The following is a 17,575-nucleotide window of genomic DNA, read 5'->3' as shown; positions in this document are numbered from 1 at the left end:
CCTTTGTTAGGGGGGTGTTCAAGTATTGTTACGACAGATATTTTAGCCAGGGGATAGAGAACGGATATTGGGAAAAGGATAGGGAATTGGCAGACTGAGATAGAAACCGACAACCTTGACGAGTAGATCCGAATTGGGATTATAATAATACAAATGATTGGGCAGCATGTGAAATGGCATGCCAAAATCTGGTTTTAGCTATAAGAACTGCCGGGCAAATGGGTGTTATCTCAGAAAAGGTACTATCGTTAGCAAAAGTCTGAGGAACACTCAATTTTTGAAACAGTCTGCTTGCAGCAAACTATGCTCTTATGCTATGGAGGGATGTCTGTGGAAAATGTTAATGAAAAGCTGGCAGCGAGCGTATTGGTCCAGCAAGCAGCACCAGATATCCACGAGTATTTCAGAAAACATGCTCCCGGGTGGCGGGGAGAGAATTTACAGACGATACTATCGTTATCAACTTTCATATACGATGGAAGATCAGCAAAAGAAAGGAAGGAGAAGGAAAGGCGAAAGCGGGAGGAAGTGAGTATGTTGGCAGCAGCGCTGGGAGGAATTCCAAAGATGAAAGGAAAGGGAATAAATGTGAGTGGATGAGGTCAAAGAGGAAGAGGGACCAGAAGAGCAGGAATGGGTGTAAAACAGCACCCGCCTTTCCTGGGAGGCTGAACAGGGATTTGAGCCTGTGATTGCTGATTTGATTAAGAATGGAATTATAGTACAATGTACTTCCCCTTGTAATACCCCTGTATTGCCTGTGAAGAAACCAAAACTGGACCCAAATGGGGAACTGGTATACCGCTTTGTACAAGATTTGCAAGCAATTAATAAAATAGTGGATCTACCACACCCTGTGGTCCCTGATGTGATCCAAGTCCTTACGGAAATTCCCTCAGATGCAAACTGTTTTACTGTTGTGGATCTAACGGCAGCTTTCTTTACTATACCAGTCCATGAAGAGTCACAGTTCCTCTTTGCCTTTACTTGGAAAGCACAGCAGTGTGCATGGATCAGTCTGCCACAAGGATTCATGGATTCTTCCACACTGTTTTCGAGAATATTGAAAAGAGATTTACAAACGATTATGCTGTCAAAAACCATCCCTAAACTGATACAATATATAGATGACTTGTTGATTGCGAGTACTGATTGTGATATTTGTTAGCCAGATAGTAAAACATTGTTGTGTGCCCCAGCGGAAAAGGTGCATAAAGTCTCCCTTGCCAAAAGGCAGTTGTGCCAGCAACAAGTTAATTATTTGGGAATGATAATTCGGTCAGGAGAGAGATTGATCTCATCGGAGTGAATACAAGCAAGCCAGGAAATACTAGTCCTTCAGATGAAAAGGCAGGTTAGGGCCTTTTTAGGTGCAATAGGATTTAATAGGTATTGGATACCCGGATTTAGTGAAAAAGCAAAGGTATTAACACTGTTAACTAAGGATAGTGAACCAGATTTAATGGTGTGGACTCCAGAGGTGGAAAAAGCATTTAAGAGTTAAAGCAGGAAGTTATGGAAGCTCCCGCTCTAGCTTTACCGGACTCTGGTAAGCCCTTTGTGTTATATCTGAATGAACGAAAGGGAATCACAAGCAGTGTGCTAGTTCACAAAACTGCCCGGCGCTGGCATGCGATAGCTTATCAGTATGAGCTAGTTTTGCTCACTGAACCAAATGTAATGTTAGAACAGTGTGATACGCTAAACCCAGTTACTCTGTTACCAGAAATACTGCAAGCTAAGGAAAAATTATTTCACAGTTGCTTGGAAACAATAGATTTGAGGCTGACTGTTCTGCCTACTGTGGAAGAAGAGCCCCTGCACAATCCGGATTTAATATTGTTCTGTGATGGATCATCATACTATGAAAAGGGTCGAAGGGTTGCTGGGTATGCAGTAACTACGCAATGTATATATAGTGCTGGAAGCGGGATCCCTTCCAGGACATTTTGGGGCTCAGGTGGTGGAATTGATAGCCTTAACCCGAGCATGTATTATAGCCATGAGTAAGACTGCTAATATCTATACGGACTCCAAATACGCTTTGGGAGTGATATTTGCAATGGGAATAATTTGGAGAGAAAAAGGGGTTTTGACTGTGGCAGGACATCAAGTAGCCCTCCGAGATCAGATTGTAGAGTTATTAAGGGCTTTGGAAAAATCTCTGCAGTTAGCAATCCTGTATCAGAGGGCTCACCAACGAGACACTTTGGCTATAACTAAGGGAAATAACCTTGCTGATGCCACAGCAAAAGCAGCTGCCCTACAACCACTGCCTACCAAACTCGGGCCACGAGAAGAAATGGTAATGACTGAAACTATAGAAGAACTGGAGGAAGAACACCAAGCAACACCTAAGGAAGAGGTAGAAGGATGGAAGCGTTTGGGAGCAGAACAAGAAAAGGGGATATGTTTTTTGCAGGGAAAACTGTTGCTCCCTAAGATCATGTTGATAACACTAGTAAGAGAACTCCATGGACAGATGCACGGGGGGATGTTGTATTTAGACAACCACTTTTCCCACTCATGGGCAGCACCAGGTTTGACTCAAACAATTTTACAGATAACGAAAAAGTGTTTAGTATGCATGGAATACAACACTAAATCAAAGCTAGAAGCTAAAATAAAAGGAGGGCGTCATTAGGCTTGGATGCCGTTTCAAAAATTACAAACGGATTTTGCAGACATGACCCTGAAAGAAGGACAGAAACATCTGTTAGTCATAGTTGAACAATTATCCCGTTGGGTGGAAGCATTCCCAGTCAGGAAGGCTACAGCCCAAGTGGTAGTAAAAGCCTTACTGAAAGGTATCATACCACACGTTGGGGTACCGGAGGAAATAGATTCTGATAAAGGAGCTCATTTTACTGCTGAAATACTAAAAGCAATATATGAAACACTGGAAATTCAGAGAAGACTATGTATACCTTATCATCCTCAATCCTCAGGGCAGGTAGAAAGGATGAATCGTATACTAAAAATAAAGTTAGCCAAAATTTGCAGGGAGACTCAGTGGAAGGGGACAGAAGCATTGCCATTAGCATTATGGGAATTAAGGCAATGCCTGGGCCCAAGCCATGGGTTGACCCCTTTGAAATTTTGTTTGGCAGACCAGGTAGGATGCCAGGAACTTTTGTGCCAGCACATACCTGCCTTTTGGCAGGAGATGAAGCTGTTACCCAATACGTTATGTGTCTGCAGAATAGTTTCAAGAATAAGAGATATACAGCTGTAATTACCCAACCTCTGCCTTTAGGAGATTACCTCCATCCATACTGACTGGGAGATTATGGTATTGTAAAAACTCATAAAGCCAAAACCATGTTACAACCAAACTGGGAGGGCCCTGTACAGGTGTTATTGTGCCCTTATTTTGCTCTTAAGGTTGCAGGTAAAGAAACCTGGATTCATCACTCCCAAGTAAAGGCGGCCCCCAGCACTGCGACCTCCTCAGAGGCCATTCCAGTTTCTTGAGCATCTGCTGCAGAAGAGAGAATTCCTGTGCAACAGCAGGAAAACCTCTTCAAGGAAAACTGTATAGATTTGTCACACTCTGTAATTATTTTGTGCTATGTGTTTAAATGTGATTTCTGGGTCATTTCTGTCTTTTATAGCTATTACAAGTTTAACCCTAGGCTGGGAAAATAATCGCACTGTACAATTTATGACTAAGGTCTCACAAGTAGGGAATGTGTCAGAATGTTGGTACTGCCTATACCAGCCTCAATCCCTGGACACCAATTTTGGTTGTCTAGCAGAGCCTGTTTCTGCTTTGGGCTGCTATCAGTCCAGTTTGACATATTTACACCCTAGGGTGCCAGATTTTTGGCAGCAACCCTTTAAGGCACATTCCTATGATAAAGCTCCATGGCATGTCAACATGCCTTAAAAAATCTACAAATAGAAGTGAGCTCTCTCTCTCAATTAGCCATCCAAAATCGATGGGCTTTAGTTTACCTGTTGGCCACATTTGTTTTTATGCAAACAAATCAAAACAAACTGAATATGATGTAAATGTCATTCAACGACATGTTCGTACCTTCCATCGGATAGCCAAAGAGCAGTCCCTGTCCAGTAGCCTAGCAGCAGAGTGGTCGTGGTTGTGGTCATGGCTACCAGATCTGGGAGGGTGGACCAGATGTGTTTTAATAATTTTAATGTTAATTCTGGCAGTAGGAACTGTGCTTTTCTGTTGTATCTCATGCATGGGTCAGATACGCCTCTCGTGTGTAAGGGGATAAAAGTATAGACCAGCATAACATTGGAAGCAGGCATGCATGAAATAAAAGGAGGGAATGTTAAGAAAATTTCCACTATACTCTAGTTTTGCGGAGAAAGAACATGCAAGGTCACAGCGCCCTGCAAGCAGAACATCTTCTCTGACCTTGCCTTAGCCCTGTTTTTCGTACAAAGTTGAAGAACTGCGAAGAAGCCAGTTTAACCCAGCCAGCAGCACAAAAAGTTCTTCAAAGGTAACACCAAAGGAGGTGTAAATTAGCAAATGAATACTTATAAGATGGATCAAATAAGGCTGGAATGGAACTACTTCTTACTGTATCATGGCAAGGGGATTGGTAGAACTGAGAATCGTGGCTAGATCTGGTTAGTTATGTAAACTAAAGTGTTGAATATGTAACAACTTACTACTGCTTAAAAGTGGTAACAGAAAGCTGCTTGGGTCCCTTCTTCTGCTCTAAGAGGCACCTTATTGCTCGCAGTAAAACTTTAAAATTTAGAAATCTGACTCCTGCTGCTCATTACCGCTGCCCGTGAACGCACAAAAGAAAAAAGATGATTTTAACACGAGTGTCCTCACAACCACAAACTGCTGCCACAGCACCAGCACTGGCCTATCAGGCACTGAGCCAGAAGTGACCTCGCAACCACAAACTACAGCCACATCACCAGCACTGCCCTATCAGGCCCTGTGGCCCAAGTGACCTCGCAACCACAAACTGCAGCCATATGCCTGGTGTTATGGACAATTAGGCTCGCTGGCCACTATAACAGGGTCTGACCCTAGGTTCCCGCTGAGGCAAAAGTTCAAAGTCAGAATGGAACAACACAAATTTTAATGATGCACGTACAGTAATTACAGCTCGAGCTGGGTGCCTCTGAAGAGAGACCCCGAACAAAGAAATCCCTGGGCAATTATACCCTTACAATCTAAATTCCCACCCTCATGCGATAGTTTGGACCAATATTAATATTTAGACCTGGGGTTTTCCCCTTCTTCATTGGGTTCCTTCATTGTCTCTAGGCAGGCTGCTTCTTATCCTATTTTCAAGGTTGCAGCTTCTGCTCTCGGTTTTAACTTCTTTATCTTCCCGCCTTGAACCAGCTCTGGGGCCCTCTTTCCCATAACTAGGTAATATCTAGGAGAAAGTTCACAGCTTGCGGCCTAAGACTTCAGCAAATTCAGCTACTAATGCTAAGCAAGTTATGCTAAGCGATCAACTCTAGACAGCTTCAGTGCAATATTCTTTAACAACTATTTCCCCTCGCTATCTGCCAGGAACCCACAAATGTCTGGGAGACTCAAGGCCGTCACAAATGACAGGAGACACCAACATGTGTTTGGGCAGTATATGCATTTCCGTTGGACAGTAGTGTAATGAGAGCTACAGGCTGAGGCACCAACCTCTACCCTGGAAGTGGTCACAGCAGAAGGGAATGGCTCCCATCCAAGGAACCTGCAGTCAGGAAAGTACTGCCACTCCCCATCTCCCTCCCTGTCCGCTCACATTTCACCCCAGATGAATTCCCTCTCAACACAGGAGGAAGAAGAAAAAAAAGAAAAAAGACAACATTGTAAAATTTCCCATGCACAGCAACACCACTTTGTCTGTCAAGGAAGCAACAAGAATGGGACATTATTTCCCTTCCCTTCTAAACCATGCAGTTTAATCGATTTAATATCCTCTCTTCCCTTCTGCTTTCCACCAATATTCTCATTGCTGTGTTCCTCTCAGGGGTTACCTAATATGCAGCCTACTATTTCCCATATTGACTTTACTACTTTGCAGAACCAGCAGTGTGTTGTACAGAGGAGTGCAAAACTGCTATGAGCTCTGGGTACAAGCCAGAGCATTCCTGACCACTTTTCTGAGGGCCTCCCTGACCTCCCTGTTCCGCAAGCTGTAGATGAGAGGGTTGAGCAGGGGCGTGAGGACGGTGTAGAAAAAGGAGAAGACTTTGTTGAGCTGCCTCAGAGGGGCTGTTCTGGCTATCAGGTAGACAACGGTGAGGGTGCCATAGAAAACCGTGACAACGGTGAGGTGAGAGGAGCAGGTGGAGAAGGCCTTCTGCCTGCCCACACTAGATGGGATCTTCAGGATAGCAGCTCTGATGCACACATAGGATGCCAGTGTGAATAGGAAGGGGGAGACTACATCCAAGAGAGACAGTGTGAAACCTAGTAGTTTGACAACACTGGTGTCACTGCAGGTAAGCTCCAGCAAAGGGATAAAATCACAGAAGAAGTGGTCCATTGCCTTGGGGCCACAGAACCTTAAGTGGGATAAGAAAAAAGTGGCTATTGTAGTGAGAAGGAATCCCAGTAGCCACGATGCTGCTGCCAGCCGTAGAGAGACCTTCCAGGTCATGAGGCTTGCATAGAGCAGGGGCTGGCATATGGCCAAGTACCGATTGCAGGCCATGGCCGTGAGCAGGAAACACTCAGTAGCTGCAAAAGAACCAAAGAAATAGAGCTGAGCCATATAGTCATGAGCAGAGATGGTCCTGTCCCCAGTCAGGAAGCTGGCCAGCAGCCGGGGCAGGATGGTGGAGCTGTAGCAAGTCTCCAAGGAGGACAGATTGCCCAGGAAGAAGTAAGTACATGGGAGCGTGCAGATGCTGGTCTGCCACCACGAGCACAACGATGAGGATGTTCCCAGACACGATGACCAAGTAGATCATAAGCAAGAGGAGGAAGAGTGGTGTCTGGAGTGAGGGGACACTCTCCATTCCCAACAGGAGAAACTCTACTGGTGATGTGCGGTTGTCCCATTCCCCTTTCTCCATGAATCACCGCAGGTCCCTCATTCCTCTTTTGCCAGCAAGGCAACCTACAAGAAAGAGGATTCATTTCTTTCTTTTGTTCTTGTATAAAAGAATCGTGGAGGAAGTTTCTGTCAGAGAAAACATGGACTTTGGCCCTTCTCTGACTGTGTTTGTGTCCGCTTTATGGCCTCCAGGACTAGGGAAAGGAGAGAATATGGTTCTCCCGGAGACTTAAGCCGTGTATCTAAAGAGAAGCCCCTTCTAGGGGAACCACAGAGGTGAGCTGCTCCCCGGAGGTGCTCATTTCCTGCTTGCGGGGGGGGTTAGAGGAGAGCAAGCATTCACTCAGCCTGTGACAGGGTCTCTCCTACACCTGAAGTTATTCTGAAGAGCAACCACAGTCCCTACCAGGCAAGAAATTCCCTTTATGTGAGCACATCATGCCAGAAGCCCTTTCTCCCCAAAGGAGGAGGAGGGGCACTGCACCAAGCAGCTGATTTCAGCTCTCTGAAACACTTGTCTTGGAAGGGACAGGCTGCATGCTTCCTTTGACAGTGTGTGGATCAGGAGTTGACATCAATGGCACCATGCAGCATGACTGCGTGAGAGGGCTCTCAGAGAGGCCCCCACAGGCTTAAGAGAGACAAGTGAGATAGATGTGAGAGAAGATGGACACCTGAGCTGATCAGCCAATATGGGCAAGAGAGATTTTGAGCAGGGTGGAAGAGAAGAGCACAGGGAAGATCATTCGCTTTGTGTAGTCCCCCCCTCAGCAATGGTTTCTGAGGGCTTTGGGGCTGCCTCGCGGTGCAGCCCAGCAGCTGGACCTCAGCCCTGACAGCTGTACTCGCGAGGCTCCCTGAGCAGCTTTGCTGGGAGCAGGGGTGGGTGTCTCCATGGTGAGTGCTGGGTGAGATTGGGAAGAAGCATTGTTCCCCTCCTGTTAAAGGCAGATGCCCAAGATATGCCCAAGGGCTACAAAAATGATTAGGGGATTGGAGCATCTCTCTTATGAGGAAAGGCTGAGAGAGCTGGGCCTGTTTAGCCTAGAGAAGAGAAGGCTGAGAGGAGATCTTATCAACGTGTACAAGTATCTGAAGGGAGGGTGTTGAGAGGATGGGACCAGACTCTTTTCAGTGGTGCCGAGTGACAGGACGCGAGGCAACGGGCACAAACTGAAACACAGACAATTCCATCTGAACATGAGGAAATACTTTTTCACTGTGAGGGTGACAGAGCACTGGAAGAGGTTGCCCAGAGAGGTGGTGGAGTCTCCTTCTCTGGAGATATTCCAAACCCGCCTGGACGCAATCCTGTGCAATGTGCTCTAGGTGACCCTGCTTGAGCAGGGGGGTTGGACTAGATGATCTCCAGAGGTCCCTTCCAACCTCAGCGATTCCGTGATTCTGCGATATGCCCGTGTGCATGGCCAGGGAATTCCCTGCTGGAGAAACACAGCCCTCTACCTGGATCCCACCTCCCAGCTGAGGTGTGGGTGCCCCCGGCAGGGCCCTGGGGTGGCCCAGGAGCAGCAAAGGCATAAAGTCTAACTCTGCACCCACTGGCAAGCTCACCAGCACTCTGCTCATCAAACAAGGGAATCGAGGAAATGCGTAGAGGGAAGAGGGAGATGGTGGGGGAAAGGCATGCAAAAAAGGACATGCCCGTACCATTCTTGCCCAGAGGTGCCACCATGCAAAGCCTCACCAGCTCCAGAGGAACAGACCTGACTCAGAAGACACAACACAAAGCTGCAATCCTCAGGATGATGTGACGACCTCTGTGCTGATTGTTCCTGGGAAGGACGATCAAGCTGAGGTCTCAGCTCCTGTCTCTTCCCCACCATGTCCTTCTCTTCCTTGAGCTCTCTGCAAACCTTGTCCCAGGGCTCAGGCATTGCTCTGCCCTTGCCATCTTCTTCTAGCAGCTCCTGTGGCATGTGTCCAGCAGCACATGCATGCCCCCTGCTCTCCACACTGTCCTGGGGTTAATAGCACTAAGGAGTCTCTGAAGGATAAAGCTGCAGCTCGTCTCTCCCCAGGGACTGCAGAGAAAGAACAGTGCTTAATTGGCAGGAGAAAGAAACCTCTGAGCTCCTGGAAACTTTGAAAACTCCTCTGGCACGTGGCTCTCCCCATAACTCTCATTCACTCAAACTCTGGGACATGCCCCTTTGAAAAGGAAACTGAGGCAGAGAAATCATCAGGACTCCTCCAAACTCCTGAGGAAAAGTCAGGAGGAGAGATCCCATGCATGGGCTTCCCCTCACCTCCCTGCAGATGACTGTCTGTTCACTGACTCTCTCAGGTTTAGAGAGCCCTAATGGCCTGAGCTGGTCCCCCAGCCTCCCATGATGGTCAGTGGGAAGGGAGAGGCCAAGTCACAGGCACTTCCTCCCAGGCATGCAGACTTGTGCTGTGGGACAGGGTGAGCCCCCCCCCTTGGGTGCCAGGCTCTGTGCCCTGAGATGCAGGGGCCTGGCAGGTTGGGGGCTGAATGGAGCAGAGCTATGGATATGTCCCCCCCGGTTTGTGTCCATCTCTTGTGTTTGGGAGATGCCCATGAGCCTCCATGGCTTCCAGCATGTTACAGGGACCAGTAATGGGAATCACATTTGCACTGTGTCCCAACTGTATATTGCAATTGCAATATTCTGCTAAGTTTAAGTTAGACGTGTGTTGTGATTTCAGTATATAGCTGTATCATTCTGCTAAATTCAAATCACATGTAATGTCAAATGTCTTCAGATATGTACATTTGGTATTAAGCATTACATCCTCTCTGCATGGGAAAAGTAAGAGACCCTGGTCATAGAGTATTGGACTCTGGGAGTGGGGCAGGGTGGAAACAGAGCGTCCCAGGCCCTGCCAGCATCCCCATCTGGCAGAGCCCACTTGAGCTCTCACCAGACAGCCAGCAGCATCGGGAGGGAGCCTTCTCCTTCCCGACCCCTCCACGAAGTGCTTGATAGAGGCCCTGGTGGGGGAAGAGCTGGCGGTCCCCAACAGCCCCCCAACGCCACACTGCTGGCCACACTGCCTGCCTGCCTTGGGGCAGCACAGCTCACCTGCACACGTCTGTGCCTGCACAGCGGGGAACACCCCACATGCCTACAGGGCTGCCCAGTGCCCCGGCACCTCCGGACACCAGTCCTGTGGGGTCCACAGTCCCCACATTGGCCAGGCAGAGCTGCTGCTGACCACAGGGGAAAGGGGGACAGTGGGGCAGGGTGAGCAGTCCTTCTCAGGGCCCTGTGGCTGGGCCAGGGAGGGCTGATGGCTCTGGGGCTGGCTGGGCTCTGGATGCTGCTTTGGCGTCAGCTCCGTGTTGGGAATGTCAGGGTTTCACCCTTTGCAGGGAGCAACCTGCGCTGGGGCCATGAGCGGGGCCCTATCTGGACCCAGGCGATGTCCCACTCAGAGGCAGAGGAGGACAAGGAAGCGTGGGGATGGCCAAGGGCTCTGCCTCTCACCCACTGGCAGAGCAGCCTGGGGGAACAGGCAGAGCCTGTCTCTGTGCCCATGGTCCTTCCATTCATTGAGTGGCAGAGGAGTTTTGGTGGGAAGGGACCTCTGGAGATCTCTAGTGCAACCTCCCATGCCAAGCAGGGCTGGTTGGAGCCCTATGGTCTTTTCTGGTGATCACTGGACCATGCCTGATGCTGGTTACCATCCCCAAACCTGCTCTGTTCCTCTTGCCTGGGCACTGCAGGACGGCACCTCTCGCCAGTGGGTCACTGCCCTGCCTGCCTTGCCGCCACACTCGGCTCCCAGATCCCCTTCCCGTACGCAGCAGCTCCGCTCTTGCTGCTCCTGACAGCATACTCTTTGTAGCAGCAACCCAGTCACAAACGGTGCATAAACACTTGAGCTGTGATACAGAAAGCCCTGCTCTCCTAACTGCCCATCGTAAAACCAGACCCAAGGGGCTGCCTTCACTTTTTCGTCCAGATAACACTCTGTGCAGTGGTACCTGCATAGCGGTTCAAACCAAATAACTCCTTTTGACTGCAGTGCACAGGTATGTCCGAGGTAGAGATGGGGAGTCAGGCCAGCAGGACGGGGACTGCGTTGGGTGAGGGCCTGAGAGGGGCAGGGCCAGGCACAGGCATGTCCACAGCGTAACTCAGGCCAGGCCCAAGGACAAGGGCAGCAGCTCCCCGGCAAGGGGGAGGAGGCCCCGCAATGACACCCGTCACTCTGTCTCCCCTGCTCTTGTGACCAGCAGATCCCCCTCCCTGTCTGCCTGCAGACCCTCCATGCCCACCCCGCTGACCAGCACAGCACGAGAGCCCTGGCCCTGCAGCCCCCTCCGGCACCTCCTGCTGCCGCAGGGACAGAGCAGCCTGCCCCGAGCTGCGGCGCAGAGAAACCTGTTTCTCGTTCTCATTTTCCATCACTGAATGCTGCCCTGCTTTTCTCCTGGGACATCCCTGCTCCCCACAGAGCCTTTCCCCACGTGCGAATGTCCACGCTGGCCTGTCCAGCCCTGCCTGCACCCTTCCCTGGTGCTCCCCGCAGGGCCCCACGCTGCCACTGCTGCTCTGCAGCGTGAGCGAACTGTGGGGCCACAGGGGAACTCCTGACTCGGCACTGGCCATGCTGCTCAGGTGGCAAGAGGGCCCAACCACACAGGCATCACCACCACTGACACTGCTGGCACGTGCCTGTGCTCATGGACAGTGCTCAGAGTGACCCCAAGGTGTCTGCAATGGCAGGAGATGTGTTTGGGTGGGCACTAACTCCAGCCTATGGTGTTTCACGGAGGGTGCACGAATCCCTCTCCAGGCCCCCTTCCCGGTGCCTCCAGGGTCCCCACTGCCTCTCCGCAGGTTGCAGAGCCTTCCTTTCCCTGTGCATACCTGGATTTAGTGCTGTACATTCTGCTTACTCCACCATGGACTGTCTCTCACTTTGTGAGGCTCCACTCACTGCCCACCCACAGGCACACATTGTCCCTGGAGATCCCCTGAGCTCTCCTGGGGGTTCAGATTCCCCTCCAGAAGTGTGGCCATCTGCCATCAGCACTGTCACCTGTGTGATAGCCCTGGGTGGGCAACTCAGAGACCGTTCTCCATCTCCACTGGCACTGGTCACTGGGGAATGAGCCCCAAATCCAATCCGTGGTCCCTAACAGATCACTTGGAGACTCTGAGCTTGTCCTCCGGAGCCCATGGAGTTCACAAGCAGAACAGCAAGCCCTTTTGTGGTGCAATCCCATGGGAATATTCTTGACTCCCCCCTTCTGAAGAAAGGCCAGACTTCAGGCACATCACAGAGGAGATCCCCTTTTATTATAGAAATGTTGCTCTGGAGACCAGCTCTGGCATAAAGGTGCCCAAAGCCTGCTCCTGCCTGTCTTCACAGGAATGCACAGGGAAGCACAACGCTACCACCACCACGTTAGGAGAACGCTTAGCCCATATAGCCACACTAGAGCACAGCAGGATCAGGTGGAAATAGGGAGAATAGCCCTGAAAGGAGAAAGTCCTGCTGGCTTTGCTGGATGTGTCTCCAGGAAAGATGCAGGCCCCATGCAAAGGCTGCAACCCAGAAATTCCTGCTGTGGCAGTGGGGGGATGGTCCTGAGGAGCACAGGCTCTGTCCCCACAAGCTGTGTCCAGACTCTCCTCCCCTCCCCTCCTCTCCGCTCCTGCTCTGCTTTGAGTGTTGGAGCAGTGTAGATGCAAGGGACCAACCCACAGTGACAGCTGGCTGCCAGCCTTACAGAAGAGGGCAGTGGAATCACAGTGTGACTGTGGCCAGGGGAGCTGAGCTCTCCTAATGGACATGGGACCCATGGTCTCAGCCCACCTGTGCTCATCCAAGCCTGACTCTGTTCCCCTGAACTCCCTCAGTGTCAGTGCCGAAAGCGACACTGCAAAGGGAAACTCCCCTCATTGCACTGGGGGCATCTGAGGGAGCTCAGACTAGCGGCCTCCGAGGTTCCCCCATCTCTGCTGATGAAGGGGGAAGCCTGGCTTCCTGCTTCAACACGGTCTCTGCGTCAGATTCAGATGAGAGTTTCCTGAGAAGGGGTGGTAGGAACCAAAACAATTGTTCTTTTAACAATGATGTAAAAGAGAAAAGTAGGAAAGAAAGACCAGAACACAGAACCTTGATGCCAGATACCCTGCTAATGATGAGTGGATGCACATGGGACAGTTACAGGTGCTGACATTGTCCCAGTGGAATCAGTTTCTTCAGGGCCTCCTTGAGCTCCTTGTTCAGCAAGCTGTAGAGGAGCGGGTTCAGTGTTGGAGGCACCACCACGTACAGAACTCCAACCACCAGATCATGAGCTGGGGATAACATGGAGGGGGTCTTCAAATGGGCAAATACGACAGTGCTGACAAAGAGGGAGACCACAGCCAGGTGAGGGAGGCACATGGAGAAGGCTTTGTGCCGTCCCTGCTTAGAGGGGATCCTCAGCACGACTGTGAGGATCTGCACATAGGACAGAAGAATGAAAACAAAACACCCAAAGAATAAACAGGCACTAAGCACAATAAGCCCAACTTCCCTGAGGTAGGAGTCTGAGCAGGAGAATTTGACGATCTGGGGAATTTCACAGAAGAACTGCTCCACCGCATTGCCTTGGCAGAGTGGTAGAGAAAAAGTGTTTCCAGTGTGCAGCACAGCATGGAGAAAACCACTGGCCCAGGCAGCTGCTGCCATTTTGACACAAGCTCTGCTGCCCATGAGGGTCTCGTAGTGCAGGGGTTTGCAGATGGCAACGTAGCGATCATAGGCCATGACTGTGAGAAGAGAATATTGTGCTGAGAACAAAAAGACAAGCAGAAAGATCTGGGCAGCACATCCTGAGTAGGAAATGGCCCTGGTGTTGCTCAGGGAATTGGCCATGGATTTGGGGACAGTGGTGGAGATGGAGCAAAGGTCCAGAACAGAGAGGTTGAGGAGGAAGAAGTACATGGGGGTGTGGAGGCGATGGTTGCAGGCTACGGCAGTGATGATGAGTCCGTTGCCCAGGAGGGCAGCCAGGTAGATGCCCAGGAAGAGCGAGAAGTGCAAGAGCTGCAGCTCCCACATGTCAGCAAATGCCAGGAGGAGGAACTCAGTGGGGGAGCTGCTGTTGGACATTTGCTCCCTCAGGGTCCACGGGGACTATCCAAGGAAGAGGAGACACTGAGAAGACATGAGACAGTTTTGTATGAGCAAAACTTTTGCATAGAGCCCCTCCAAACATACACATTATCTCTCCTCATCTTGCCAGGACCGTCACTGAGCTCCATGGCTTGAGCTCCCCTCTGTGCTGCCTCAGTGTGCCGGGAGGAGCAGGGGCCTCTTCCCATGGGCTCCAGAGGGGGCAGTCCTGACCCACAGCAGTGGGGACATGGGAGCACAGGTGACTAAACTTTCAAAGTTACAGTTTTAGTCAGATTTCATCCACTCATATAGTTGAAGGGCCAAAGGATTCACTCTGTCTTTAGTGCAGAGCGAGGAGAGCTGGCATGTCCATCAGTCTTGTTCCCAGCTGCCCTGTGCTTGCACCTCTGAGGTGGAGGACATTTGCACTCATGTTACCAAAAAAGAAATGACACTGCTGAGAGCAGAGGAATCGAGTTTCAAAATGCAGATCACCAAGCCCGGGAGCCTTTCTCAGAGTATCTGAGGAAGGTCTCAGTACTCCCCTTTTAGCCAGGAAGACATCGGGGTCGTGCTAGTTGCCCACATGCAGCATTTTCACAGCCTTAGCATCTAGGTGGCTTCTGCATGGGGCACCTAGATAACACCCAGATGCAATGGGAGAACTGTGCCCTTCTGGAGGGCAGCTTGAAGCCCAGTCGGACACCCCCAAGAAACAGTCAGACATCCTAAAGATGGGGTGTCCTGAAGAGAGAGTTGGCTCCTTCCCAGCCCCCAAACGGCATTGCCCAGAGCCCCACAGTTTAGAGGGGCACTTGGGCACCTCAGTGCCAAGGACATGTCTGCAAGGCAGCACCTGCAGGATTGGTGTCTGAATTGCCTCTGAAATGCCCCTGCCCAGAGAGTCCAAGGGGAAGGACAAGGGCAGCATGGACAGGTGGGGAAACACACAGCAATAGCATGATGTTTCTGCTAAGGAAGAAGGAAGAGGGAGAGACAGGGGACACTCAGGAGTTTCTCCTCTCCAGATGTCCATCTGCAAGGAAACAGCTCATGCCCTGGACCCCACAGTCTTGAGGGCTGTGCTGGGAGAGGAGATGAGCTTCCTTTTGGAAAGCCCCCTCCAGAAATGTTCTCAGGGTGAGCCGAAGCTGAGAGCAGCCCTGACCCATGCAGCACCCTCTCAACAGGAGAATGAACATGTACTGCCAGGGGTCAATCATCCCACCCAGAGCTTCTCCCCACAGCACCGTGGGGAGTTCCCCGGGCAGGCTGAGTACTGACCTTCACAGGCGGCAGAGTCACTGTCCTGGACACACAGCACCCTGGGGCACAGGGACACTGCTCTGAGTTACAGCCCTGAGCAGACCTGTGTGCACACCCCTGCTTCACACCCTTGCAGCGTCCCTGGGAGAAGGCAACAGGACACCGTTTCCCCTCTGAAGAAGTGGCTAGGAATCCCTGCTCTAAAACACCTCCTGCCCCACACAAGAGGGAATGGGATGCCCATCCTGACAGACCCTATCAGCCATGGGATGTGCTAGCTTTAGAGAAAACCTCAGGATGCCTCAGCTGCATTGCCCTGCAGCCAGAGACTTACTGTGTTAGGGGCTGTGAAGATTTCTCCTCCAGTGAGCTCTCAGCCGTCTACCCACTCCTGATTGCCATGAACTTCTGTCTCACTCATCTTGCTCATCTTCTTCATCTCATCTTGGCACTTGCAGGTAGTGCCTGGAGCCCTGCTGCTCTCTGCAGAAGAGCTGCTCCTGCACGCAGCTGTCTCTCAGCAGTGCTGCCAGGTTGCCAGGAGCTCCCTCTGTCCCAGGAGCCTGGCCCCCCTTGGGAACAGCGGCCCAGCTGAAGATGTGACTTAATTTGTCCTTTGTACTCCCTCCTCCGGGGAAATATTCACTGAGGTAGACTAAAATAATCTTCTTTTGTCTCTCTCTAAATGCTGAAGAGAGACCCATTCCAGCATTGCAATTTGTCACATCAGAGGGTGCTTTTCTAAGAGAGGTGGCAATGTCTCACTCTAGAAGCCCCCATTCCCATCTCTTAACTGGGCAGGACACATGGCCGGGGACAAGAAGGGAATTCATTTTCCCTAAGGAAGTCTGGACATGTAGGAAAAGCAGCATCCTTCATGTGAGATGTTTACGGACAGCCTTCCTCCTCACCTCCCCAGCCCTGCCATTTCCCTCATCAGACACTGGCGGCTTAGAGCGCACCTTTTCCACCCAAGTCTGTAGCTGAATGCTACAGCTCCTATGTACTGATTCCCACCTGCTTTCCTTAGAGAAATAGTTGTAGACACAGGAGGATTTTTCTTAACTGCAAATAAACAAATACAACAGGTGATAGAATTTAATAAAATATAAAATACACTCCCCAACTATATGTTAAGGCCAAGCTGCCTCCAGTAAGGTCAACTTTCCACAAGAAAAACTTTCCCTGAGATGTTTTTGACAGATGGATAGGAAAGGAGAGATGGAAACACAACTAAGGAGTTGGCTAAAGAGACAATACGACTCCTGAAAGACGAGGTAAGCTTCAGACCCTCTGAAGCTCAGAGCAGCAACCAGAGAGTTGAGAGGTATCTGAATGGCTAAAGAGTAAAGGGGGGAGGAGGAAAACTGAGCAGCTATGGAAAGCGCCTAAGTCCAGACAGTCTGATGCAAAGATGCCTTTAGAAATGATCAGTTGAATCAGGACATGTGCAAATATGTGAGAGATTACTAAGACCACACCCACAGCGTAACGGACAGAGCAGTGGTAATGCAGGTTGAGAGGGACAGATCAACATTTCTTCTCCTGAGATTAATACTCTTCCTGAAAATTTCCGCTATTTCATCATGGGAAAACATTGACATTGACATTAGTCAATCATTTTTTGCTGATGAAAGTGTGTTCACATTTTTTGGATGTTGAAAACAGTTCTTCACCTTTCCAGGCCTGGCTCAGGTGTCTACCCAAAAAACACCCAGCAGCACTTGGAGAGGCCCCGGTGTCTCTGAGGTACCTGCCTGGGCCTGGCAACTCTCACAGGGGACCTGTGGGACACCAGAGCCCCTCAGGGCTGCAGAAGGAGGCTGGGCAGGAGGGACCAGGGCGCCTACAATGGCACCAGACATCCATGACCCTGTGACAGCATCCCACCCCAATTCTGAAAATCACTTTCCTTAACAAAGACTACCAAAATCACCTCTGAAGACCAGTATATTAAGAAACAAAATACACCACCAGCAACAACAACAACAACAACAACAAAAACATAATCAAGGAGGGCTATAAGAACAAAGAATGTTAAAAACTGAAAAGTGTGACTAAACATTTCCTTGTTTACATCCTTTTTAAAATTTCTTTCTTGTTTCATTTTTATTGACATTTTCTAAACATTTTTGCTGTAATCAGGCCCACACCATTAAAAAGAAATACTTTTATGTCTCGCACAGAGCTTAGTGGCCCAA

The 17,575-nt window shown here is 50.1% G+C and overlaps 1 protein-coding gene across 1 annotated transcript; it reads right to left on the bottom strand.

The window, feature by feature from the left end:
- Positions 1–6,062: 6,062 nt before the first annotated feature.
- On the bottom strand, positions 6,063–7,023 carry LOC136996368 (olfactory receptor 6B1-like). The gene is given in 2 exon segments (XM_067317296.1): positions 6,063–6,836; positions 6,838–7,023. Coding segments are annotated over 2 exon segments (960 nt in total).
- Between the last annotated feature and the right edge of the window lie 10,552 nt (positions 7,024–17,575).

The sequence above is a fragment of the Apteryx mantelli genome, unplaced genomic scaffold (assembly GCF_036417845.1).
Source record: "Apteryx mantelli isolate bAptMan1 unplaced genomic scaffold, bAptMan1.hap1 HAP1_SCAFFOLD_34, whole genome shotgun sequence".
Classification (NCBI taxonomy): domain Eukaryota; kingdom Metazoa; phylum Chordata; class Aves; order Apterygiformes; family Apterygidae; genus Apteryx; species Apteryx mantelli.
Note: the sequence above shows the minus strand (reverse complement) of the source record. Positions and strands in the feature narration are given on the sequence as shown.